The 26,303-nt window shown below is 39.4% G+C and overlaps 1 protein-coding gene across 2 annotated transcripts in view; it reads right to left on the bottom strand.

The window, feature by feature from the left end:
• Positions 1-26,303, bottom strand: part of Prkg1 (protein kinase cGMP-dependent 1) — a 1,151,895-nt gene that overhangs the window by 303,089 nt on the left and 822,503 nt on the right. For both annotated transcript variants that reach the window (XM_051199947.1, XM_051199946.1), the window contains exon 5: positions 6,753-6,816. In XM_051199947.1, coding sequence (XP_051055904.1) covers positions 6,753-6,816 — 64 coding nt within the window. The remainder of the gene's footprint in view (positions 1-6,752; positions 6,817-26,303) is intronic.

Genomic DNA, 26,303 nt, shown 5'->3' with positions numbered 1-26,303 from the left:
GTCATTAAAAGCCAATAACCTTTTAATTGGAATGATCCTCTGAAATTGATATTTCTCATGAATCCTAAAAAGAAGTGATCACACTATTACCAAAAACCTGGTGTGTAACTCAGTAGCTAGGGTGATGGTTTATGCAGGAGGACCTGCTTGTTAACCCCAGCACTGCATCCCAAAGCATATGGTGGTGTATTCCAGGACTCTACAAGTGAAGGTGTGGCGAATCAGAAGCTTCAAGCTGCCTTGGACTACGAGAGACCCTATCTCAAAATAAATTAATAACTAGGTGATATCACTTATTAGTTACCATGCATACTGTTTCCCTCTGTGCTCAGAGTGAAACTCCTTATCTCTGTGCACACAACTACAATAGACACTTAGCAAGGTACTACAAACAGCAGGAGAGCCTGGTGCCTCTGCCTTCCCTGGGCATCCTTGGCCCACTGAGTCCTACTGCTTCCCTTTACACATGGATGTCACTCACTCTGAAGCGTCCATTGACACTGGGGGTGCTTCACCTACCTTGCTTCCCTTCTAGTCTCACTACACAAGACAAAACCGAGACACCCTGGCAGTGTTTTACAGTGTCCTATTCCAAATTCCTCAAAGCTCATTGTCCTACAGCTATGTTCACTTTGACTTAGCAAGTGGGACAGACATCTCTCACCCATAGAGACAATATTCTGTGGTGGAGAGGCTGCACCCTGAAAGATATCAGAACTTCTCCAGCCCACGAAGCAGAACCAGAGCTAAGACAGTAATCAACCATGCTTTGGCCACAAATGCTTACTTACACACACCTTTTGCCCTATGACCTCGTTCTTTTTCTACTTAAACCTAAAGCCCCAGGTCAGTACCCCCAAAGTTAACACCATCAGACCCCTTTTATCTGTTCTTCCCAGTGTGTACATTATTAAATTTCCTTTCTCTGCTTTGCACAATTTATCCATCCCTTTAATTGAGTTATTGGAATGTGTGGCCATGCTAGTCCTCTGGGACTCCTGCTGCCTTTTGCTCTAAAATTTCAATTATAAACCCACTATGACATGATCTTGTTAATTTTCTAAAGCCTCTCTCACAACTTTTCTCCCCAATTAAAACAGCAAACTAATTTCTACATTAAGACCATGCAACTATTCTTCCCTCTCTCCAGGGCAACCCAGGGCAATCTTTCTTTAGACATTGGTTTAAATCTTACTTTCCCTTAATGTCAAACCGAATTAAGTTTGACCTAAAGCTGCTTCCATACGTATTTTAAATTTGGACTCAGTGTTTATCAATGCTAAAGGCATCTGGACCACCATGTGTGACTGAAGTTGTTCTCTCAACAATAACTTCAGTCGGCTGATCATTTGATGCTATTTGCCTTCCTTTCTTATCTGTATCCTCCACTAGAACACATGCTACAAGTAAGGGAGCCTGGATCCCCTAGGGCCTAGAGCAATTCCTGGCTCACAGCAGGTGTTCCATAAATACCTGTCCAATAAAAAAAGCTGTAAACTTACTTGTTGGCTGTAATGACACTTCTTAGGAAATAATTTGGGACTCTTTTGGCTTCTAGGTATTGGTAGAAAGCTTAACTATTACGAGAGCACAGTTGTCTTTGATGTTAAGTGAAGCTGCTATTGCCTTTGTGCTTCCAGATTTATTTCATTTTATCTGATTGGTTATTCCAATAAAACTTCTCATTGTTCTTGTTTATTCAACTTGAGCTAAGCATTGTGTCTGAGTAGCATATTTACATGTCTACTTCGTATCTGGTACATTTACTTATATTTATATCCTGAAAACAGACGGTTAGGACTAAATCACCTGCTCCCATTGTACTTGTCCTTGACAGACACTGCTAAGACATTTGATTGGAAAATGTGACTTTGAGAGTGAGGAGAGCTCAGTCATAAAGAACCTGCCCTGGAAGAGTGAGAACCAGAGTTCACATCTGAGGCCCCCAGGGGAAAGGCAGGTGTGGCAGTGCCCAGCTATAACCCTACAATCCCAGTGCTGACTCTGTGGGGACAGGAGGATCTCTGGAGCTCAGTGTCCAGCAATCAAAGCTGAATCAATTAGCTCCCGGTTCTGTGAGAGCAAAAAAAGACACTCAGGGTTTATTTCTGGTCTCCATACATGCAGCTGTGCACATGGACAGGTATGCATATACCTACAAGAACTGGTACATACAATACACACACACACACACACACAGAGAGAGAGAGAGAGAGAGAGAGAGAGAGAGAGAGAGAGAGAGAGAGAGAGAGAGAGAGACTAAAAGAAAGAAAATGAAAGTACAGCACAAAACACTGAAATATTTTGTGGTCTGTCTTAGAGCACCAGGGCTATAGTTACATAAGACAGCACAAATATTTCACAGCTGTGGAGAAGAAAGAAAATGATTAAAGGATTTCACAGACTCTTAGTTTTGTTTTGTTTTATAAAGAGGTTGATTTGGAGCTTATGAATTTCTGTTTCAGTTTGATTTCTCTGAAACACAGACACACACCCTATACATGTATACCCACACATGTACGTATGTCCATATTCTTCAGAGAGCTCTTCACTGTATTCCACAAAGCCAAGCAAAAGCTGAAAGGCCCACTGGGAAAAGCAGTTTTCCGTTTTCAGAGGTTGCAGGTCAGCAGAGAGAAATGCATCCAGTCTTCTTGTGATGAATGTCTTTTATATTTGAACACAGCAGTCAAAAGCCGCCATGCTCTGGTTCACTTTGTGGTCACACATGGAAGAGATCAATAAATCATAGGACGGCTTACTTCAATAACCCTCAAACTAAGAATTTATGAATGGACCCCAGATTCACCACTACAGCCTCTACCTAGAGACAAATATATTTTTAACTCCTATCAGGCTCAGCCACTCTTACAACCTAACTCCAAAAATTCCTCAACTCAGGAGACTTAAGTCCACTGATCCTGTGATGATTGGAATCAAGCATTCCAATCATCCCTGAGTATGTCCTCAATTACCTGTCCCCTCAATCAGTCATCTTCTCTTGGAAACATAACAGTCCTGCTTAAGTCCAGTTATCTGCCTATGTGGAACCTAAATCCGTGAAAAAAGAAAAAAAAAAAAACACAGATAGGTAGGTTGATAGATAGATGGATGGATGGATGGATGGATGGATGGATGGACGGATGGACAGATAGATGATAGATAGATGATAGGTAGATAGATAGATAGATAGATAGACAGACAGACAGGACAGACAAATGGACAGACAGAAGACAGACAGACAGACAGACAGACAGACAGACAGACAGACAGACAGACAGACAGACTAAAAGTGGAGGAAAACAATCTGGAAGCAGCCCTAATGGTACACACCTGTAGTCCCAGCACTTTAGAGTTTGAGGCAGAAAGATAATGAGTTCAGTAAGACCTCATCTCTAAATTAATTAATTAATCTTTCTCTATGCTGTTTAATTTAGACAAGAAATTCCAACATCAAGTTGGGAGTTGGTAATCTCAACATATTTCTAAACTTCCATTTCCTTTCACCATCTATTTCCTTGTGCCATTCATCTGTCTACTCCATTGTGTTTATGACCTTGTTTTCTATATCACCAAGGAAACAAAATATCCCATCAGGATATACACAGCTCTGCCCACTGCATCAGCTCACTCACCTCCATATGTACATACGGAGATGCTGTGCCTCCCCTGGAAAGCCTACCCTCCTGTGCAGCATCCCATTTCCCACAGCACAGGATTTCCTGAACTACAGCCAGCTCCGTTTTCCCTGTCCATCTAAGGTTCTCTATTGCTATCCTTGTCATGCAAACAGAATTCAAATGCAAGCTCTGCAAACTCTTCCTTGAACCTTCTCAGTTTTAAGGCACGACGTGCTTCTGACATTGTCACAGTTTGCTGTGTTTCTTAGAGGTGAACACTTAAAATTCAGTCAGAACTTTATTTTATGCCCTCTTCATAATTCATTCATTCGTTCATTCATTTTCTTTCTTTTTTTTCTGCATAAATCTCTTTCCCAACCCTCTCTTGCTACAGGAAACAACTCATATGTATCTGATTAGTGACATTTTGTTTATAATTACCATCTTTGTTTTTGCTTATTTGTTTGAGGTTTTTCCTCAACACTATGCTCATTAATCCATGGATGCTATTTTATTAATGTTGAGTTGCTACCAGCTTTCACATTCTGCCTGTTCTTCACCCACATATTCCGTCAGAATAACTCCATTAACCTACAACTCCTTGCCAAACATTGCTCCGAGCCATTTATCTGCCAGCAGCCCTAAGAGTTCTATTTCCCCCACAATCTTCCTCCCTCAGCTCCTTGTCTCTTCATTCCAGTGGACCCCTCTCCTAGTCTTCTCCATTTCCATCAGCACCAACTGGCCTCACTATCCTCAATTTGTCTTCTTCTACCATGTAGAATAACAGTGACGTTTCTGATGTTCTCTCAAAGTCAATCAATATCTGCCATTTCTATTCAACTTCCTTTCTGACAGTCAATAAAGCTGCCATCATTTCTTCTACCGTTGTCTCTAATATTCCCCTATCTTTGCTCACCCAGGTTATGGAACTGTGTTAAAAGTGTAAGTCAAATCATTCTGTTGAATTACTTAAAACAATCCATTGGCTTCCATCTCAGTCTAAAAGCCTGAATAACCAATTGATTATTAGGGATCTCTTTCCAGAAAGTAAATTATATGAGGAACTGACCATGCCTTTTTTAAAAGTGTTATATTTCAAGGCTTATGAGGGATAATCAATGATGATTCACTGAATAACAGGAAACATAACAAACATTGCATTGTGATACAATGTTTCCCTTAACTATGTCCCCTGGACTGCTGAATAACCTTCCAAATTCCTGAATTCATTTCTTCAATTCTTCTCTCCTGGCAATATAGCCTTGGACAGTCTTAAACTTACTATTCCTAGACTGTCTTCAAACTGTTAATTTTTTCTGTTTATATCTCTCAGTTCTGGAATAGGCAATACCACACCCAGTTGGGAATTTGGTTTTCATCTATGCATCTGTATTTTTCTGAGAAAATTTCACATACAAAGTTAAGGAGTATATTTATTGTCTAAACTTATGTCTTTACCTCTTTTTTTGCCCCATTGTATAGTAAGAGTTCCTTTGACCTCTTCTGACTTAATGTTTTTATTTAATCAACTGTTCCTAAACTTGTATAACACACTCATAATCTACCATGTGATCTTTTTTATGAAAGAAATCATCTAGACAAAAATAAGCATATCAAAACATTGTTACATAATCTTTTATATTTAGATATAGATTATATCCTTTGAAAAAATTCAGTCTAAAGCTCCCAAAGACCAAACACGCCCCCTTGCCTTGCCTTGGGTATATGTTATTGTCCTTTTTCTCTCTTTTCCTGTCTGTTGGAATACATTGCTGGCTGGTTAGGGGCCGCAGTCTGCCATAGCCTGGCAGTTTTCTCTAAGCTTGACAACATAGAAATTCCCTCCCTTCCTAGCAAGGCTTTCTACTCTCTACCTAGCCTTATCTGGATAATGCCTCAGGGCCGGGAGAACTAACCTTATCAAAAAGCTGTCTTTAAATCAGATGCCTGATTCATCTTTAGCTTGACCCTCTGCAAAGATCACTGCTAAAAAAGACTTGTGTTAGAAGTTCTGCTATAGCACACTACTGTCACATACTAAGCCGTGTGATAGAGCATACCACTTAATGCAAATTAGGGTTTGTCCCCAGGCTCCCCAATTCTATATAGTCCTTATACTCTGAAATAACATGGAGCTGATTCACTGAAGTTTGTCACCCAGAGACTTCCCTCCCTTCATGTTCACGGGCCATGTGTATGCTTTCTGTCCCCCCCTTCTGTCTTTTTCCTCTCAGATTGATGGCAGACGGGCCAAGAGGGAAGGAGGGTCCCCGCACCTCCACTCCTCTCTTTCTCTTTCTTTTATTATTTGTGTTTTTCAGAGACAGGGTCTTATGTTCCCCAGTCTAGCTTGGAACTCACTATGTAGCCAAGGATGACTTTGAACTACTGTTCTTCCTGCCTCTGCCTCCAAAACACTGGAGTTATAGGTATTTTTGCTATTGGCATGTATCCTCCTGAAATTGTTTTCCCCATAGTCAATGAAGACTCAGAAGCACCTAAATGCTTCTGCTTCTCTCTCCAGGAAAAACTCAGGAGTCGGGTCTCCTGCAGCCAGTGAGGGAGCAGAATGCTTTCAGTCTCGTGCCAAGCTTCTGCGTGAGTGGAAGAACTTCTTTTCCTCCCTAAGCAGGGTCTCTGTGGTGCATGAGGAGCCTTACATCCACTGTCTCTCATCTTCCTCTACACCAAGGGTTCAAAGAAAAGTTTGTGGCATTCCACATTCAGGCATGAAATTATATGTGCAAAATACACGCATGCTTAGAATCCAACTACTAATTCTTCTTCTAAACGTATTTATCCCAGGATAGCAACAACAACAATTAATTGAAGCAAAGAAGAAAAATGCCAGTATACCATTCGTGAACATCAAGGTAGCATATTTACTACAATGAAATGTTTTTCTCCCCATAACTGGCATGCCTGTGTCTAACTGTGTATTAATGTTGGATGTATTAAGCTGTTTTTAATTTGAAGTCAAATCTGTAGCTCATCCCAGGAGTTGGGACAAACTGGCAAGATTTCTCAGCAGTTTTGTGTATGTCATCCCAGAGCCATGAAAGAAAGCAGCCTATCCTGGCTCACAGTCTGGGTTCCATCTCAAGATGTTCAAAGTATCAAAACAATTACCTCCTCGAGGACATCGGCCAGCTTGCTGAGGATTTCATCAGGAAGGCTCTGGAATGTTGGAACGCTGGAAAACAAAGCAGAGAGTGATGCTGAACACCTGCATGGCAGCTTGCTATAGCAAATATGTCTGCATGAAAATCTACAGATAATGATTGCATAATTTAAGGAATCATTGAAATGTGTTTGATGTCTAGCAAGGAGAAGGTCTGTGTCTTAATCAGACTTCCTATTACTGTGATGAACACCATGACAAAAGCAAGTTGGGGAGGAAAGGGTTTATTTGATTTACACTTCCACATGTAGTCCATCATTGAAGGAAGTCAGGGCAGGAAATCAAACATTGCAGGAACCTGGAGAAAGGAGCTAATGCAGAGGACATGAAGGGGTGCCACTTACTGGCTTGCTCATCGTGGCTTGAACAATGTGCTTTCTTATAGAACCCTGGACCACTAGCTCAGGAATAGTACCATCCACAGGGGATGGGCCCTCCTGTGTCAATCACCAAATTTTAAAAATGCCATATAAGTTTGCTTACAGCCAGATTTCTGGAGGTATTTTTCCAGTTGAGGCTCCATTCCCTCCGATGACTCTAACTTGTGTGTCAAGTTGGCAAAAAACTAGCCAAAACAACTGACCGCTTGTCAACTTGACATAAACATATCACTGTTAAACCACAACCTTTCCTTTCTTGTTTATCCCCAAGATCACAAATTGATATAAACATCACAATATAAAACATTTTACAAACTTAAAGTTCAGTCTCTGAAATCCAAAGTCTCTTTTAGAATTGAAATTCTCTCAACTGTGGGATCCTGTAAAATCAAAAATAATTTAAATATTTTCTTATTTCAAGAGGGAAGAACCAAGGTATAGTCACAATCAAATCAAAACAAAGCTGAACTATAGCTGCTTAATGTCTGGTTATCTACTCATGATCTCTGGACTCTTCCAAAGTGTTTGCTCACTTCATTCTCTGCAGCACACACAGCTTGTTTTCTGGGCTCCAGCTCTCTCCACTCCACTGCTACTGCTGCTCTTAGTGGTCATCCATGGTACTGGCATCTCTAAAATGTTGGGATCTCTTACTGCAACTGGGCTGCACTTTCACCAATAGCCTCTCCTTGGCTCTCTTCAGGAATTCCACTCGTGACACACGGAACCAATCCTCCATGACTCCTTCATGTCTTCAAAGCCAGTACTACCTGCATGATGCTCACACTACCAAGTTTAGGTGCCAGCAGGAGATACAAGCTTGGGTGCCTCTGGAACACAGCTTCTGTGTGATGACCCTGAGGAAGCACTTCCCAAAAGACCTCACCTCAATAATACTGGTCTCTTCTAATTCTAATTTTTCAGGCCCAGCTGACCTGCATCCATTGTCCAGGAAAACAAGGTTTTACTTTAGCGGTGCTCATCTCTTGTTAACCCTGGCTGATTCGGCAGTTCCAGCTGACCAGACACCACAGATTCGTCACACAAATGACCTGACAGAGTCTTTGCTTCCCACTGAAACTTCACAAGCCAGGCCTCCATCACACTGCTCTCAACAGTTGTATCTTCCAAGTTCCTACACAACATGGCACTAAGCTTTCAATACCCAGTGACTTTCCTAGCCCAAAGTGCTAAAGTCTTTCCACATTCCTCTCAAAAACAACATGGTCAAGTCAAACAGTACCCCACTATCAGGTACCAATTTCCGCCCTAGTGAGGGTTTCTATTGCTGTGATAAATACAATGACTGAAAGTAAGCTGGGGAGGAAAGGGTTTATTTGACTTATACTGCATATCTTAGTCCATCATTGAAGGAAGTCACTGCAGGAACGTGGAGGCAGGAGAGGCCATGGAGGGATGTTGTTTACTGGCTTGCTCAGCCTGCTTCCTAGGACCTAGGACCTCCAGCCTAGGCATGGCACCACCCACAATGTGTTGGGCTCCCCCCATGAATACTAATTAAGAAAATGCCCTACAGGTTTGTGTTCTACAACTAGATCTTTTTTCCTAGAGGCATTTTCTCAATCAAGGCTTCCTCTTCCCTAAAGTTTCAAGCTTGTGTCAAGTTGAAAATAAGAGCTTAGCATTTCGACACTTTAGGCCAATCCACACTTCTATTATATGACTCTGAAGGCCTCAATCATGATAGGGAGACAGCCACTTTTTCCCTCTTCAGTCTTATCTCACCAGAATCCACCCAGTTCCACCTCCTTTTCCCAGGCTCTCCTATGTACACCATTTTCTCTGTTCTATCTCCTACCCACCCTTTAAGATATTTTAATTGATGAGTCAGAGTCATTGGGTCCTGAAAGTATTCATCCAATAACCGCTGTCCTCATCCCCAACCCTTGATACTAAGTCAAATTCCATGGTGATTCCTTTTGGTTCTCTTTGGTGAAAACTCTTGGTGGGTCTGACCTAGGACATATTAGACAGATTCTCGCTTCTGAGAGACACTCAGCTCCTTTGTGTCCTTACTGTAATTATAATTAGATAATATCTGTTCTTGAGAGCATGTGTTTATTACTAGAATGAAGATATATTAAACATAAGAACTGTGTATGTTGTGAGTGTGGTTCATAATTTGTTGGCTCAGAAGTACTTATTGAATGAAGTTATAGAGGCACTGACTGTGACTGCTTCAGAAGACAGTGATAGAGAACAGTTCTGAGATGTTCTTATCTGCATGAATGGCAATTCCTGGAAAGAAGCTGTGACTACAAAGCCTGATTAACTGATTAGAACTTCAGTGATGTGGAGAGGTTGAAATGTCACAAGTTCAGAGCCAAATTATCTTAGGGCATCTTTAGTATAACTCCCATCCTCTGTATGTGATCCAACATCTTTGTGTCTATTAGTTAAATCCCGTGGAATGGAAGAACTGAACCTAGTTTCTACCAACTGGAGGGCTAAAAATGCTGTCAGATTGTGTCTGAAGCTTATAGCAATTTCTCCTGCTTTGTTATAATCCACCTACCCAATGTACCCAGCAACAAAAGTAACAAAATTGCAAACTCATAAGAACATGATATTTGGGGAAACCCAAATCTGTATTCTTGGGCCATAGTCGCTCATATGTAGCCCCAGAACAAGCCATCTCTTTTGTTCCTTCAAGGTTAGAGGTGTTTTTCATTGACACTTTATGACAAAAGGCTAGAGGATAGGAATAGGAGAGATAGAATGCAAGGAGTGAACACAGCGATATACCCAAAGAATAAGACCATTTTACATTGGAATGATAGTTAAAGCTTTAAATATCCTCAGGACCAAATTCTATTTCTATGTAAACTTAGCCAAACCTAATCAGTCTGTGCTGTACCATTGCTTGACCTTGTAGACTATCTTATCAATCTTTCCTGTCCAAACTCTGAGCTATCCCGCCCTCTCAGCACAGTAAATAGTGCTGAGCCATTGGCTCATCCTTGTAGACTACCCTCTCAAACCGTTCCATCCAAGCTCTGAGCCATCCTGCCCTCTCAGCACAGCCAATGCAAATTCCTTCTAGAAAATTAACAGAAAGTTTTATAAACTCTGACCCTTCCCAATGGCATTTTGAACTACTATCTTGCCCTGCTCCAGAGCATTGCAGGAAATAGTCCCACAACTTGGTCCTTTGTTTTTCTGACTAGCATCTATGGGCTTCAATAAAGCCTGTAGTCTTAGAAATTCCCTTGATTATAAGGGTTTCACTTTAGAAGATATATTCAGAATAGACAGGCTAAAACTAAGACTCGCATGGCTATGATGCAAATATTCCCTTCATCTCACTCAGTTCTCCTTTCTTCCTGTGAAACAGCAAGTGAAATTACTGAATGATGTCAAACATACAAATTGAAGAAACTTAATTTATTTTATATATTTGCTTAGTTTTCTGAGGCAGGGCTTCACACTGTATTCCAGCCTGGCCTTGAACTCATGACAATCCACCTGCCTCAATCTCCCAAATGCTAGCCTTACTGACATGCACTGCCATATCCTGCCAAAACTTCATTTATATGTGAACTAATAAATTATAAACTAAAACTCATTATGGTATAACTCCTGAAAGTCTAATGAAAATACCAGCTGGAGTTTAGGACTAAAATCCCATTTGTTCAGGTTTCAGAGCTTGAATAAAGACTACAAATGAGGGCGTGTACATTCATGTGTCTGATACCTGATTTACAGCATAATTTCAGGTTGATGAGTGCAAAGCAATGAAAGACGCTTTAGCTCACAGCTTTGAAACAAGCACGAGCGCTCTGCTGTTAATTTGTCACTCTAATTCCCACTACTTAAGGCAAAGCATATTGATGAATTTCCAGGGCTTATGCACAGGCAAAGCAATTCACCCAGGACCACCTGTTCTGCCAAACTTACTGCCCTGGTCTGAGCCAGGTAGGTTTTCATTTCCAGAAGGCAATCAATTTCAACAGCTGGAAGGGACAAAAGACAATAGAGCAGTGGTTCTCAACCTGTGGGTCGGGATTCTTTGAGTAGTCACATATCAGATACCCTGCATATCAGATATTTACAGCATGATTCATCATAGTGACAAAATTATAGTTATGAAGTAGCAACAAAATGTTATTATTGGAAGTCACTGCAACATGAGGAACTGTATTAAAGGGTCACAGCACTAGAAAGTTTGAGAACCAGAGCTCAGCTAGAGAAAGCTGGTTCCATGGGTTCTGCAGGTTGCAAAACACACCCTTTCCTTGTTCTTTTGATGAACTCTATTTCAACTTCTGAGACCTTATATTAATTAGCGTTTCTACCACATTGAGTATTTGTGGAAAATACATACTACAACTGAGCATTATGATTGGATGCTGTCTTACAAACTCCCGCTACTTCAATACGACAACTTCTATTTAAAAACATGCTCTATGGAAAGCATCCAATATTTTCATGGGAACTATTATCCATGAGAAAAAAAATAGTACTTCCTTAACTGTGCTGGACAATAAATTAAACCAAAAATCTTGGGAGTTATGAGGGAAATTTTAGCTTGTTATGTTTTATAATTTTAAATGTTTCAAACCATTGGGCAGGAGCTATAAAATTAGCTCAGTAGCAGAGCACTTGTCTAACAAGCATGAGGTCCTGGTTTTATTCCCAGCACAAAACAATTGTGCAGCATTTATTATTATTACCAATGAAGAATCCTTTATAAGAAGAAACATTAAGAAATGAACAACAATGGAGGTAGAAAAGATGGTTCAGCAGGTATAAACACTTTCTGTGTACACTTAAGGTCCAGACCTCAGATTCCAGTTCCCACATCTGTATCTAAACACCACAGCAGGAGCAAGAGAAGGAATAATTGTGGTGCCTCACCTACTGACAGTTTAGCTGGGCATGAGCTCCAGGTTCAGGGAGAGACTCTGCCTCAAAGGAATGAGGTGGAGAGTAATAGAAAAGGACACTTGAAGCATTCTTCTGCCATCCAAGAGTGTGTGTGCACACTCATAAACACACACATGTGCAAGTATGCTCACCCGTACACATGCTCACACACACAAACACCATGCTCAAGCATGAAAAATATAATAAATGGCCAGTAACATCTGATTCACTTATGGACTTAAAATGGAAAATCATTCAAAAGAAATAAAAAGTGATTCCCTGTTCATTAGTCACTCTGAAAACACTCTATTCTTTAAAATTCAAAGACCTATTGTTCTTTAAATACCAGATAAGTTCTCTCATGTAACTAATCTACTCTCTAAGAATTATCTGTCTGCCAGTAGTGTGAACTCAAAAAGCAAAATAACCTAGGATAGACAGTTTAAAATTCCACCCAGAAAATAGATGAGTTGAAGTTTCTCAAATGCATCAAAAGACATCAATTTAGATTCCAATAATTTTGGTAAATGGTAATTCAAGATAGAGCTTTCCGGTTTGAAATACTGAAGGCAAAGCATTATTAGAACAATCTTCCAGGCAGAATGTTAAACACTAGACAAGAATATTTTATGGCTAAAAAATGTATTATAACAATTTGCATGTTAATTGCAAGTAATTCTTACAGATGTGTTCAAATGGTTCCTAAGGACTTGCACTAGGCATGAAGTAAGAGACCGAATATAAATGCAATATAAAGAGGTGATTGAGTGTGGTGCTTTTCTATTTGTTTTTCTCATTGAATGAAGCGGAGGCTTGGAATCTGTAATGACAGATGATAGAAAATGAAATTTGAATGCTTTTTATTTGCTAGGCACTGAGTAAGGGTTTATAGATAACATAAATTTCATTTTTACAACAACCTTATCACTAGCCCATTATAGTCATCCATTCTCCAGATAACTATGACCAACCTTGAGAGTTCGTCTAAGGTCATGCCACACAACATCAGAAATAAAAACATAAAAGTGCCCGTTTAGATGAATGTGGAGCTCATCACTGAAATATGCCATTTACAGAGAGGGTACCAGAAAATGCTTTTCAGAATAATGCTTTGCCAGCTGGGTATGGTGGCATATGTAGTCACCTAAGATCCAGAGGCTAAGGCAAGAGAATCACCACAATTTTGAGCTGGCCTGATCATCCAGGTCATCCAGATCTCCAGTGAGACCTTATCTCCAAAAACGACAAACAACAACAAAACATTCTAGCTCATTATTCCTTTAGATAATGATTTAGAAATAATTACCCATTTTAGTACCATTTGATTGACTTCAGTTATCGTGCAACTTTTGATTATGAAAATTGCCAATCAAATTGTAAAGAACAAAGAATTGTTTAAGAATAGCCAGTGTTATCAAAAATAGAATAACTTGTTAACATACACCATTCTTATATCATTACTTTCTATTTCTCTATGTATTTGCATAGTAAGCTACAGATATAGGTACATAAATACTTGAGGTTGTATTTCATTTTCAAGTCTCTTCACTAATAATTCAGCAGACATTTCATAAAAGTGAAGGCAACAGAATCCTGAGTATGAAAACAGCCTGGGTTATACAGAATTCAGTCTATGTTTTATAGCAAGACACTGTCTCAAACAAATAAAAAAGTAGAAAGGGGAGTGGGAGGCTTCTTAAATAACCTTGATGTCATTACTACACAGAATAAAATTAACCCAACCATATCAAAAATATGATATATTGTCTAAGAATATCTTTTTAATGATTAACTTTTACCTTATGTATATGGGCATTTCACCTGTATGCACAGCTGTGAACTAAGTAATAATCTAGAGGACATTAGATCCCTGAAACTGGAGTTAAAAATTGTTAGCTGCCCCTTGGGTGCTGGGAATTGAATTTGGATCGTTTGGAAGAACAGTCAGTCCTCTTAACCACTGAGCAACCTCTCCAGAGTCTACTCATCATAGATTAAGAACCTTTCTTATAGAGGGCCAGAATTAGGTTCCCAGCACCCACATCAAATGGTTCACAACCACCTGTAACTCCAACTCCTGGGGGTCCACCTCCTCCTTCTGGCTTCTGTGAGCACGGCATTTATTCTTACACATACCCTCACAGAGACACATGTATGTAAGCAGAAATAAAATAAAATAAATTTCAAAATGATTTTGTAAATTTTCTTTTCAGAGAAGACCCAATTAATATCAGTACACTGCTTTTGGCTACTGTATCTCTTTAGTCTCCTATTGCATGCAAATCTTCTGTTTAGTTTTAGTTTGACATTAAATTTTTGAAGAATCTGGAAAAGTTGTAATATTAGATATCCAATAAACCTAATTAGTCATTGGTATTTTATTTGTGATAATCAACTGTACAGAAGTTAATAATGAATATGTAAAGTACAAATACTTATATTAGAACCATGAAGGAACAGATACAGAATACTAATTACACAATATTGAACCAACAATTATTTATATAGAAGTTCCTAAGATGTAGCTCAATCACTCATTCAAACTTTTTCATGGTGGCCTTCAAAGCTAAAACTGATTTTATAATGATTTTAAGTTGTAATTTGCATTTTAAACTCTTATTCATTCATATGCAAACAATGAAATTATCTCAGGGCTATCTAACATGGGATATTATCATCATTTTAATAGCTAGCAGTATGCATCTTTGCATATTCCCGTGTGTGTGTGTGTGTGTGTGTGTGTATGGGCATAAACATGTCTGTGTTTTCTAAAGGTCTGGTAGAGTCCAAGAAAAGGTCAGAGTGCCTGACTTTCACTTTGCAGGGAATGTAGAATAGCAGTTGATAAAGAAGTATAGTTAGTAATACCACGAAGGTTCCTGTGAACCACTGTAAAGATTTGATATGAATAAAATCTGGGGTCACTACAGCGATTTGACATTACCTTACTTACATACAGAAGAAGACCCCCTTAAAAAAAAAAAGAGCTCTGTAGAGAATATGCTCCAAAGACGCTTAGATAGAAACTGAGAGAACAGATAGCCAGTTTGGGGCATGCAGGTGATGGAGGTTGGGGCAGTGGTAGTTGTGAGGAGTAATCGGACTCTGTGTTACATTTTGAAAACAGAAACTGCATAGATTGGACGTGGATTGTAAAACAGGAATGGCAGCAAGGGTGGCTCATTCAAGTTTAAAGGTGAAACCATTAGAAAAGAACTTGAGATTTCTTGTTATCAATAACATAAGCAAGTTTTATAACCTACTTAGTACTAAATAGTTATAGTTTAACAAACATTGTATGTTGTTTATTATTATTATTTTGCATTGTTGTTGGGGATGTAGCCAAAACACAAGAATCTCTACCACTTCTGCCCTAAATCAGGTTAGTCTTGAATTTTGAATCCTTTTGCCTCAGCAAGAGCTGGAATTATAGCTCTGCACCACTAGTATCATCTGCAAATATAAGCAGCTGGGCATTGGGGAATGTGCTTAGACCCTGGAGAGGAAGAGGCAGGATAATCAGCAATCCAAGGCCAGCCTGAGCTATATGAGATTCTGTCTAAAATGTGATAATGTACTTTCCTGCCTACCTACATGCTTATCAAACAACAATGGATTAAGTGAAGTATTTATAAATCAAAAGTTTGAAAATGGCTTAGTAATGTCTTCAATTTAGAACAAAGCATACAGAATTATATTAATATATGAGTGGTTATATTAAAATATTATAATTAATATGTTAATAATATTACTGTATTATCTATTAATAGTATATTACATAATTATATAGTAGTATATAATTAGTATCTTAGGGTAGCAGTTGGTTAATTGGAGTCTTTTGATTCTATCATAGGAAATCAATTATGAATCAAATCTAAGTCTGCCAATACAGACAATATTATGTACATTCCTGTAACTTCCTACAGAATTAAAGAAGAAATCTTTGACTTACCAGATAAATCAATTTGTGTAGGTGAAATATTAAAAGATTAAGTAGGGAGAGGGGAAGAAAACAAGGCCCTCTAAATCAATCTGAGCAAAGACTGAAGCAGCCTACACAGAGCCTGCACAGGTCTATACCAGGTCCTCTGAACATCTAGTATGAGTTCCAGTTTACTGTTCTTAAGACACTTGAGTGCATCAATGAGTGGGTTTCTGACTCTTGTGCATTCTCTTGGGCTCTTTTTCTTCTGTTTGTTTGCCTTGTCCAACTTTGATGTGATAATTTTGTTTTATTTTATTATATTTTATTTTTTTATATTTTATAATCATCTCTTAGAAGCCTGTTCTTTTCTAATGAGAGACAGAGAGGTGTGGATCCAGATGGGAAGGAAGGGAAGGTTGGGAGGAACTAGGAGGAATAGAGGAAGGGGAAACTGTAATCAGGATATATTGTGTGAGAAAAGACTCTATTTCAGTAAAAGGGAAAAGAGTGGGGAGGTGGGAAGGATGTGGAAGAAATTGGTGGAAGACAAGAATAAGATCAAAACACAGTGTATGAAAACTATTTTAAACCAAAAATACTCAGAGTCCTTTTTTAACAATATAGTTATGTAGCAATCCTTCTTAGTAACCTCACCAAAAAGTTCCTGATCCAGACATGCCGCCCTCCCCCCATTTTTCATTATTTGACATTGGCCTCTTGCCTCAACTTCCGAGTGCCTGGAATTACAGATATGCATCACCATACCTGGCTGCTTCAGGTATACTTCTCTCTTAACCAGATGGCATGGCATTAGTCCCAGTTCAGTATGTTATGTGAGAGCCATATAGCTGCTCTCACTTCCTGACTCCCTTACCTCACAACTCAGTACAATCTGTTCTGCACTCCACTGTAAACTTACTCACTTTCCCTGATGATGCAGACTTTATCAGACAATGGTCCTAACCCTTTAACATCTGCTCTTATCTTACTAGGTTATGAGAAGCTGATGGATTGTGTAGATGAAAGTACTTCAGACAAAGCAAGCCCATATGGAGAGATGGTAAAGTTTCAGTTCTTCATATTGTATAATGGTATACAAGGTAAGCATACAGGCTTGAGAATCAAAAGGAATCATGAATGGACTTTGGGAGCTCACTCCACATAGAGGGATACTACCTCAGCCCAGACCCTCCCCCAAATGATATGACAGACTTTGAAGACTCCCCATGGAAGGACTCACCCTCCCTGGGGAGCAGAAAGGGGATGTGATGGGGGTTGGTGGGGATAACACGGGAGGAAAGAGGGTGAGGGAACTGGGATTGACATGTAAAACAAGCTTGTTTAAAATTTAATTTTTTTAAAAAGAAGAATCACATTGAACTAGGGTCTGTGCTTCATTACCAATTGTGTATTCAGCAAATTAATTTATTTAGACTTTAGCTACCTTTCCAAATGGGATGAGACTGCACCCAGCACATGGGATTATAGTAAGCATGAGATTTCTAAGTGTCTCACAGTAAACATCAAGTTCAGTGTATCTCATGCAATACTGTTCTAATTTTATATCTGCTGCTGTGACAAAATATCCTGACCAAAAGCAACTTAATGGAGGAAGGGGTTTATTTGGCCTCAGATGCCAGGATGCAGTCTCTTATTGTAGCAACAATCTATGATTCCATCTAGACAAGAATTTGGAGCATCACATTTACTTCTAGAGCAGAGAGAAAAGAAATACAGAAATCCTTGCTTGCTGAAGATGCTCACCTAGCTTTCTACACTCTTGAAAAATATTCAGAGCTCAGCCTGTGGGGGTGCCACCCACATGCAGGTGGGTCTTCCCACCTCAACAACCAGGACAAAACCCTACAGGCCTGCCCACAGGTTACCCTTCTCTATCTAATTCCTCATTTCAAGACTTGGTGTCACTACGTTGTAGCAAACTGACACACTTAAAATCAATCATCACACAAACACTTAGATATATTATTTAAGAATCTCATCACTCTTCCCTCTCTGCAGCTGGATTCCAGGAGTTCGGTTCAGTGCTTAGCTGTGGGTGTCTGCTTCTGCTTCCATCAGCTACACAATGAAGGCTCTAGTTGCAGAGAGGGAGGAGTGATGAGCAAAGGGGCCAAGACCAGGCTGGAGAAACTCACAGAAACAGCTGACCTGAACAAAGTGGAGGTCATGGGCCCCCAGTTTGATAGCTGGGAAACCAGCATAGGACCGACACAGACCCCCTGAACGTGGGTGTTAGTTAGGAGGACTGGGCGGTCTATGCGGCTTCTGGTAGTGGATCAGTATTTATCCCTAGTGTACAAATGGACTTTGGGAGCCCATTCCACATAGATGGATACTCCCTCATCCTAGACACATGGAGGAGAGCCTATGTTATGCTCCAAATGATGTAATAGATTTTGAAGATCCTCCATGGAAGGCCTCACCCTCCATGGGGAGCAGAAAGGAGATGGAATAGAGGGTGGGTCAGTGGGGGACAGGGAAGGAGGGAGGGAGAGGGAACTGTGATTGACATGTAAAACAAGATGGTTTCTAAATTAAATTTAAAAAGAGAGGAAAAAATCTCAACAATTAAATACATTTTTAATGAATCTCAGACTAAACTGCCTAATATGTCAAGGGCATAGCTGCATCGGCAGGGTGCTTTCCTAATGTACAAATGGCTCTGGATATGGTCCCCATTACTACCCAACTGGGAAATGGTGGTTCATGCCTGTAACTTGAGCACTCATGAGAAGGAGGAGTTTGTGACTAGCCTGAGTTATAGATCTTATACCATAGAAAAATGATGAAAATATTTATTTCATTAAATTTCATTCACTTCATTCCCCCTTCCATTCTTTCCCTCCCCTATCTCTCTCTCTTTCAACTGAGTCTCAATTCTTCTTTTGCAGTGAGATTTAATTGCGTACATTGTTTATCTCAACACAATTTGAAGGTATTTTATGCTTCAGATGTAGGGGGTACTCTCTATTGCCTTTGGTATCAAGAACACAAAGGACCCTTGCAGTCCACTGATCCTCTGCTTCTGTTCACCCGGATGAGGAAGGCAACATTTGCTCAGGCTCAGAACCCTGTTGCTTCACAATATCTTCCCCAGACAACCCCAGCCAGAGAAAGTCACTGTCTGAGTTTGCTTCTGTAATAAATGCTATGACCAAAATCAACTTGAGAAGAGAGGTTCATAAGGCTTACAGCTTAAAGTTCATGTTCAAGTGAAACCAGGGCAGGGATGCAAGAAGGGGACCTACCTTCGAGAAGTGAAGCCGAGACCAGGAAGGAATGCTGCTCACTGGCTTGCTCAGCTTGCTTTCTTAAACAACTCGGGACCATCTGCCTAGGGTCCTTACTGCCCATAGGAGGCTGAGCCCTTCCACATCAGTCATTAATCAAGAAAACACTTCCCAGATATACCCAGACCAACAGAATGGAGGCAATTATTCAACTCAGGTTCTATCTTTCCAGCTGACTCTGGTTTGGTTCACATCAACAAAACTAAACAAACTTGTTAGACCACAAATAACCCCTTTCAAGCAAATTTAGGCTTATCAAATGGTTAAGAGATGTCTGTCTTTTCTACCTGAAATTTCTGGTAATAAAGAAATGTGAGATCCTGGAATGGAAAGAACCCATTAGCCTGTCTGAAATAAAAAAAGAATATAAGGAATTATAGCAATAACATATTTCAGTAGAGTATTCTCCAGCTCCAGCTCCAGCTCCAACACTTGGCTCTCTGGCTCCCATTACAACCAACTTCCATCTCCATGTGCAGCAACCTCCAAACATCCAGTGGCTGTGTTTTAACAAAAACACAGAGTAAGCAACTGATAGGGAAGAAGCTGGGAAAAAGCTAGAGCAGACCAGAAAATGAGCTCAGGGCTGTTAATCAAGAATATTTGGGGTCCTGATTTATGATCTAGAAGGAACTAGCTAAGGACAATTGTATTGCTCTCTCACCATAGGAAGGAGAATTCCTAGAACAGATCTTAATCATGGTATAAGAGCTCATGAAATTTTAAATCACGAAAAAGAAACATAAATCTACAACATTTATTTCAAAGAGTGATAGTCCCTTTGGTTGGGCATCTTCTATTCTGCTACTAACAATAGTTCATATGTGTGTGATGAAGAGGCAAGACATTCTAACTCACCAAAATTCGGTGGTTTTAATCTCTGATGCAGAAATAAGAAGTCTAGATCAAGCAATCTCAAAACAGCTGCTATGAAATAATCTAAAAGAATATAAATGTATTTTTATCATTAAAAGCACTCTACATAATCACCAACTTGTTTGTAAAAAAAAAAAAACTACAATCCTAAAACTACTCTCATAAAACTACCTTCTAAAAATCATAATAGATGTAACTAGAAGCCCTCAGACTTGATTTTAATGTAGTTTAATTGTACTGCCTTCTGAGTATATGTTTATGTGTGTATATGATCGTGTGTGTATACATGGGTGCATGTTTGTATGCACATGTGTGTGGAGGTCAGGAGTTAATGGTGGGTACTGTCAGTCTTATTTTTATAAGCTATTTCTTTAACTTTTGAGACTATAATTTACATAATCCCTAAATTGCAATCTGAATATTTGTCCTTACACATAGTCATCACCCATCATTAAGAAAGTTCTATTTGCAGCCAATGCAGGCCACTACAGAAAAACACAACCAATCAAAATGCATAGTTGTGGAGTCCAGTCCCAAAAGATACATCTAACAAACAAACAAATAAACAAACAACAACAACAAAAACCCCACAACCTCCTATACCTAAGGCTCAGGGAACATTGCAGAAGAGGGAGTAGAAAGATTGTAAAAATCAGAAAATCAGATATTTGCTGTGAAATTGTGTCTCCTAGGCATGTCAGAATCTACACCCATAAAATCTCACCAACATGGCAGCCTAAGCATGAATTTGAACAAGGACAACAACAATAGACATACTGAAGTAGAGAGAGGAAAGACTATGAGGCCTCAACCACACACAAAGCTACAGTCAACTAAGGAATAGTGGGGATTGGAAGTAGGGTGGGTGTGGGTGTGTGCAGAGCATCTTCCACACCGAAGAGCAAACCAGCTGGTTATCCATCTTATTTTTTTGAGACAGAGCCTCTCACTGAATCTTGTCCTTACAGATTAGGTGACACAGGCTTGTCAGTGTGTTCCATGAATCCACCTGTCTTCAGTTCCCCAGGGTTGGGATTACAGAAACAGTGCCTGGCTTTTTTAGATGGCTACTGGGACTGCAATTCAAGTGCATTTGTGTATAGTAAGCACTTTATGGCTGAGCCATCTCCCTGGTGCCCCATTCACAGAATTTTCTTGTGTTTTTGCCTGTAGAGGAAAAAGGACAATCTTAGCACTGCTTCTGGCCTTCCACCTTGTTTGTGATAAGATTCCCTTTTGTAGTTAGTCACTGTCATTACCCGGCTAGCTGCTGGGGATTTTCTTTTCTCTGCCTGCCATCTCAGTGTAGGAGCTATGGGATTACTCTACCATGCCAGCTTTATGTAGATTCTAGGGGGCAGAAATTAGGTCCCTGTGCTTGCAAATGTATATAATGAACGTTGACTGTCTTCAATATTTCTAATTATTTAAACAATAGCCCAATTCTTCCCTTCTCTTAACCTCTAGCAACTACTATCTTGTTGTCTGTTTCTGGAATTTGGTGATGTAGTTTTCTCATACAAGTAATTACAAGTAGAATACATACAACATTTGAGGCTTTGTATCTGATTTTATTTTCTGTGTGTGTGTGTGTGTGTGTGTGTGTGTGTGTAAGAATGTGGGGGTTCACATACATGTTTGAATGTGTGTGTGTGTGCGTGTGCGCGTGCGCGAGCGCATGTATGGGCGCAAGAGCATATGTGTATATGTATGTGTATCAGTGCATAGACCAGAAGTCAAAGTTGAGTATCCTTTTCCTTGTTTTTGATACAGGATCTCTAACTGAACTTGGAGTTCACCAATTTGGCTAAATTATAAGGTGACCTACAATTCCTAAGGATCCTCCAATCTCTGCCTTCCCAGCTTTGGGATTACAAAAGTGGACTGCAGTGTCTGGTGTATTAAGTGGGTATTCTGAGCACCAATGCTCATGTACATATGCCCCTTTTGCTTTTGCTGTTGCTATTTTTTGAGACAGTTTCTGTATGTAGCATAGACTGACCTTGAACTTAAGATTCCCCCAGGCTCTGCCTACTGTGTGCTGAGGTGATAGGTGTGTACCAGCACACCTGGATAATCTTTTATTTCTTAAATATTTCATCTTACATGAAATAAATTTCAGGATTGGTTTATGTTGCTCAATGCAGGAGACAGGATCTCAGGTAGCACAGGCTGGCCTCAAACTCAATAATTAACCAAGAATGATCTTGAACTCCTTAATCTTCCTGTCTCCACTTCCCAAGGGCTGGGATGATGGGTGTTTACTACCTCACCTGGCATTTAATGTCTGATTTTTTAACATTTATCTAGATGATTTTAGCTTACAGTAAGTATGGCTATCTCAACTGTTGATGGTTTTCATTTGATAAGTGGTAATTGAAATCATTGTTAAATTATAAAGTTATTCCTACTTAATTTCTAAGGTGCTGCAAAGACACTTCACCTGTGCCATGTCTTAGAATTCTTTGAATTCCCACAAGTTACACAAACCTCTTCAAGGTTCAAGAACAAAGCAGGCATCTGCCTAGATAGCATGCCCATGGATAAGATCTATTACCATATCTGTGTCCTTCCTATAATATACGAATTCATTAACAGAACTCATTACTGACTAATGACTAATTACAGAACCTTTAGGATCAGCAACAGACTTATTCTGAATCCCAGAACCCCCTTTTCCTACAGCTACAGGAAAGCTGTTAAAGCCAAGGAGCTTTCTTCATTGAAAAATTAAAACAACAAAACCTAGCTTATGGAGCCGCTGTCATTATTAATAAACTCAAAGCACTTAGTAAATGGCATGCCATAGGGTAAGCACTCAATTATAGGGACATATAATTTAGCTTGTATAACACTACACTTAACATAGAGTATCATATCACAGGTACTTAAAACATGCAAATTAAAGCAATATGCAATGGTGCTAAATTTGATAAAAGAATAATGGTTTGACACAGGGTCACTCAAAAGAGTTGTATGGTTTACACTTCATACAAGAGTACCTACATGGGTGGCTTCTCATGGGGCAATGAGATTCTGTCTTACAAGTTATGCTTGTAACACACCTCAAGCTATCAGGGGGCTGTACCAAACAGCCTATAGCCAGAAGCATCTCTTCTGTTTCAAATTCATACCTCATATATTGTCATTCTGCTTGGTATTGATCTGGGGTCACAGGCATATTTCATTGAGGCAATTTTAGTCAATAAGAACTCAAAACAGAAAAGCATTGCTACTACTTGACTGAATTACTATTTATTTACTTACTTATCTGTTTTTGAGGAGGGTTTTGCTATGCAGCACGGCTAGCTAGCCTGCCACTCACTCTGTAGCCCTGCCTGACACTGAGCTTATGGCAGTCTTCTTCAGCCTCCTGAGTGCTGGAATTATGTGTAACAGCAAACCCAATTTGACAGAATCATCTATGTCAAGCTGTTAGAACCACCAATTAAAAACAAAAACCCTCTGATAGTGTACTTACCCAAGCAAAGCTCAGGATGCCCCAATGCAGCTGTCAAATAGCCACCAGGAGGTAAGGCACTTAGCACACACTTTAGTAAACTAACTAAGAAGTGCTTAATAGCATCCACTCCTGTGGCTTATCCAGAAAAGTCACACTGTCCCAGATCATTGCTAAGAAAATTACACAGTTTCCTATTCCCACATCAAAAGTAAAATAGCAAGGGCTTTTTATGGCATTTAAACAAATTATATGTGATTGCTACTACAGAAAAGGAGTACTTTGAAAATGTCTAAAAAGTACACTGGTGGTCATCAGCCTAGAAGGTTCTGTAACCTTTTTCTACCTAAGAGGTGCTTCCTATCCACTCCTCTTCCAGCCTGAACTTTTCTCTGCATCACTGATTGGTACTTAGTACAGTCTGCATCTTTCCTGTGCAGTGTTATGTATATATTGAAGGATTTTTTTTTGTAATTTTTTATTTCTCATTTTAGTCTGTGAAATGCCAGGAGAATCCTCAATTCTTATGGCAAGGAAACAGTTTTGGGAAGGATGCTATCTGGAGTCTACATTTCTTTTTATTTATTTCTTTAATTTTTGTTTTGTTTTGTTGTTTTGTTTTTTGAGACAGAGTTTCTCTTTGTAGCTTTGGAGCCTGTCCTGAAACTTGCTCTCTAGACCAGGCTGGCTTTGAACTCAGAGATCCCCTTACCTTTGCCTCCCAAGGGTTGTGATTAAAGGCATGCACCACCACAGCCAGGCTGAGTATACATTTCTTATGCTATAAGTGCATCATCTCCCCAAGACCTTAAAGCATGTTTGTACTTCTGCTGACCTCTGAACACTACTGAGTCTAACTCTCACTTCTCAGTGACTGCACACTTGTCCAGTATTTCCCTTGCTGAGGAACACTGTTTAATGTCCTTATGGATAGAGCCACCTGTACACCTAGATCTCCTGATCCTTAATTTATGGTGGTTTTAGTAAACCACACTATGGCAAAGCACTACTTATTAAAATATATCAGCAGATGAGATGGACTCTACAAAAGAGGAGTTTCTGCTTTATAGAGTTTGTACTTTTAATCACTGGACTACTTTAACTAAATGCCTTTGTTGCGGAGGAAATTGCACTACAAAAAGCTGACTCAAGACTGAAAAGACTATTTTTCGAATATACTGAATTGTATAATTCATTTACTAAGGAAAATTGATTAATTTATTGAGAAGCTAAAGTTCCAGGCTGCCCAGTTTGGAAATGCTCAGAATTTTTTAAGGTAACAGACAGACTGTTGCCTTTATCCTTAAAATAGAATACATTTCAGCATGTCAGTTTGTGGGTTTCTCCAGACTTTTAAGATGGTCAGGAAAATGCTCTCACAGAGAACATCTAAATGCCTATATTAGTAGCCCTAATGTGCCTTGTGTGTGATTCGGCCATAACAATTATTGCATTGTGACTGCTTATAATATATGTGCTACATCCCAGAGCAGCAAACTACTGCCACTGTCCCATCGCTGATTTTTATAAATCAAAGTGTAGCGGATTAGACTCATGCTCACTATGAATTATCTATGACTATTTCCAGGACACTTTGGCAGAGTTGAGCAGAGTCAACAGACAACACAGCATGCATATGTGAAATATTTGGTCTTTGCCTCTTTAAGGACAAACATTTGTCCCAGTCTCTTATTATCTTGAAGTCAGATAGAGCATCCAACCCCTTTAGTTTAATGCCTGGCAGATGGCAAGCGTTCAATGTGTGTTGCACAAAGATGCTTTACATTCTAAGTAATATCTTAGGGCAAAGGATTTAATAAAATTATGAGGGATGGAAAGTTGAACTCAGAAAATATAGTCAAAGGTTTTCACTATTGTTAATCATTTAAAAGTTCTTTTTTAAGTTTACTGTTGTTTTGTTTTTTTTTTAAGAAAACTTGCAAATAAAAACATCACATGTCAAAAATTAAGCATACTCTATTCAGTACAACTCAGTGAGCTTTTATACACTGGCATAGGCCTTTGGAGGGAAGCCAAGTCTAGCATCAAAGCCACAGTCTGCCTTCTCCTGCTTCCCTAGTGCAGGGATGACAGGTGTATAGCACCATGCTTAAGCAAAAATATCTTCAAAGATGTTAAAACTGTCTTTTGTGTGTCTTCTTGGCCATAGAGATCCAAGACAACTTAATAAATAACCCCCAGGTTTGTGTGGAAGTAAACAATCGAGGTATAACATATTGAAAAATAATTCTGTGGGGACATTTATAAACACTTCACCTTGTGAATAACCAGTGATTAAACACTGGCACTGAGCTATATCCCTAGCTCTATACTAATTTTTTAAAATTATGTTTCACTTTTTGAGTGTGTGTGTACATGTTCATGCATATATGCTTACATGTGTGTAAAGGGTATGGGTTTGGGTGTACATGTGTAAGCCACAGGACAACTTACAGGCATTGATTTCCTCCATCCAGCATGTGAGTCCCAGGGACTGAACTCAAGCAAAGAGGCATGGCCAAATGTGCTTTTACCTATTGTAGGTAAAAGCTAGAAGGGCTGACAGAGACAATAACCACAAACAGCATAAAATATCTTGGGGTAACACTTAGCAAACAAGTGAAAGACCTATATAATAAGAACTTTGAGTCATTAAAGAA

This window comes from Phodopus roborovskii, unplaced genomic scaffold, assembly GCF_943737965.1.
Source record: "Phodopus roborovskii unplaced genomic scaffold, PHOROB, whole genome shotgun sequence".
NCBI lineage: Eukaryota > Metazoa > Chordata > Mammalia > Rodentia > Cricetidae > Phodopus > Phodopus roborovskii.
The sequence above is the reverse complement of the archived record's forward strand: the minus strand, read 5'-3'. Positions and strand labels throughout refer to the sequence as shown.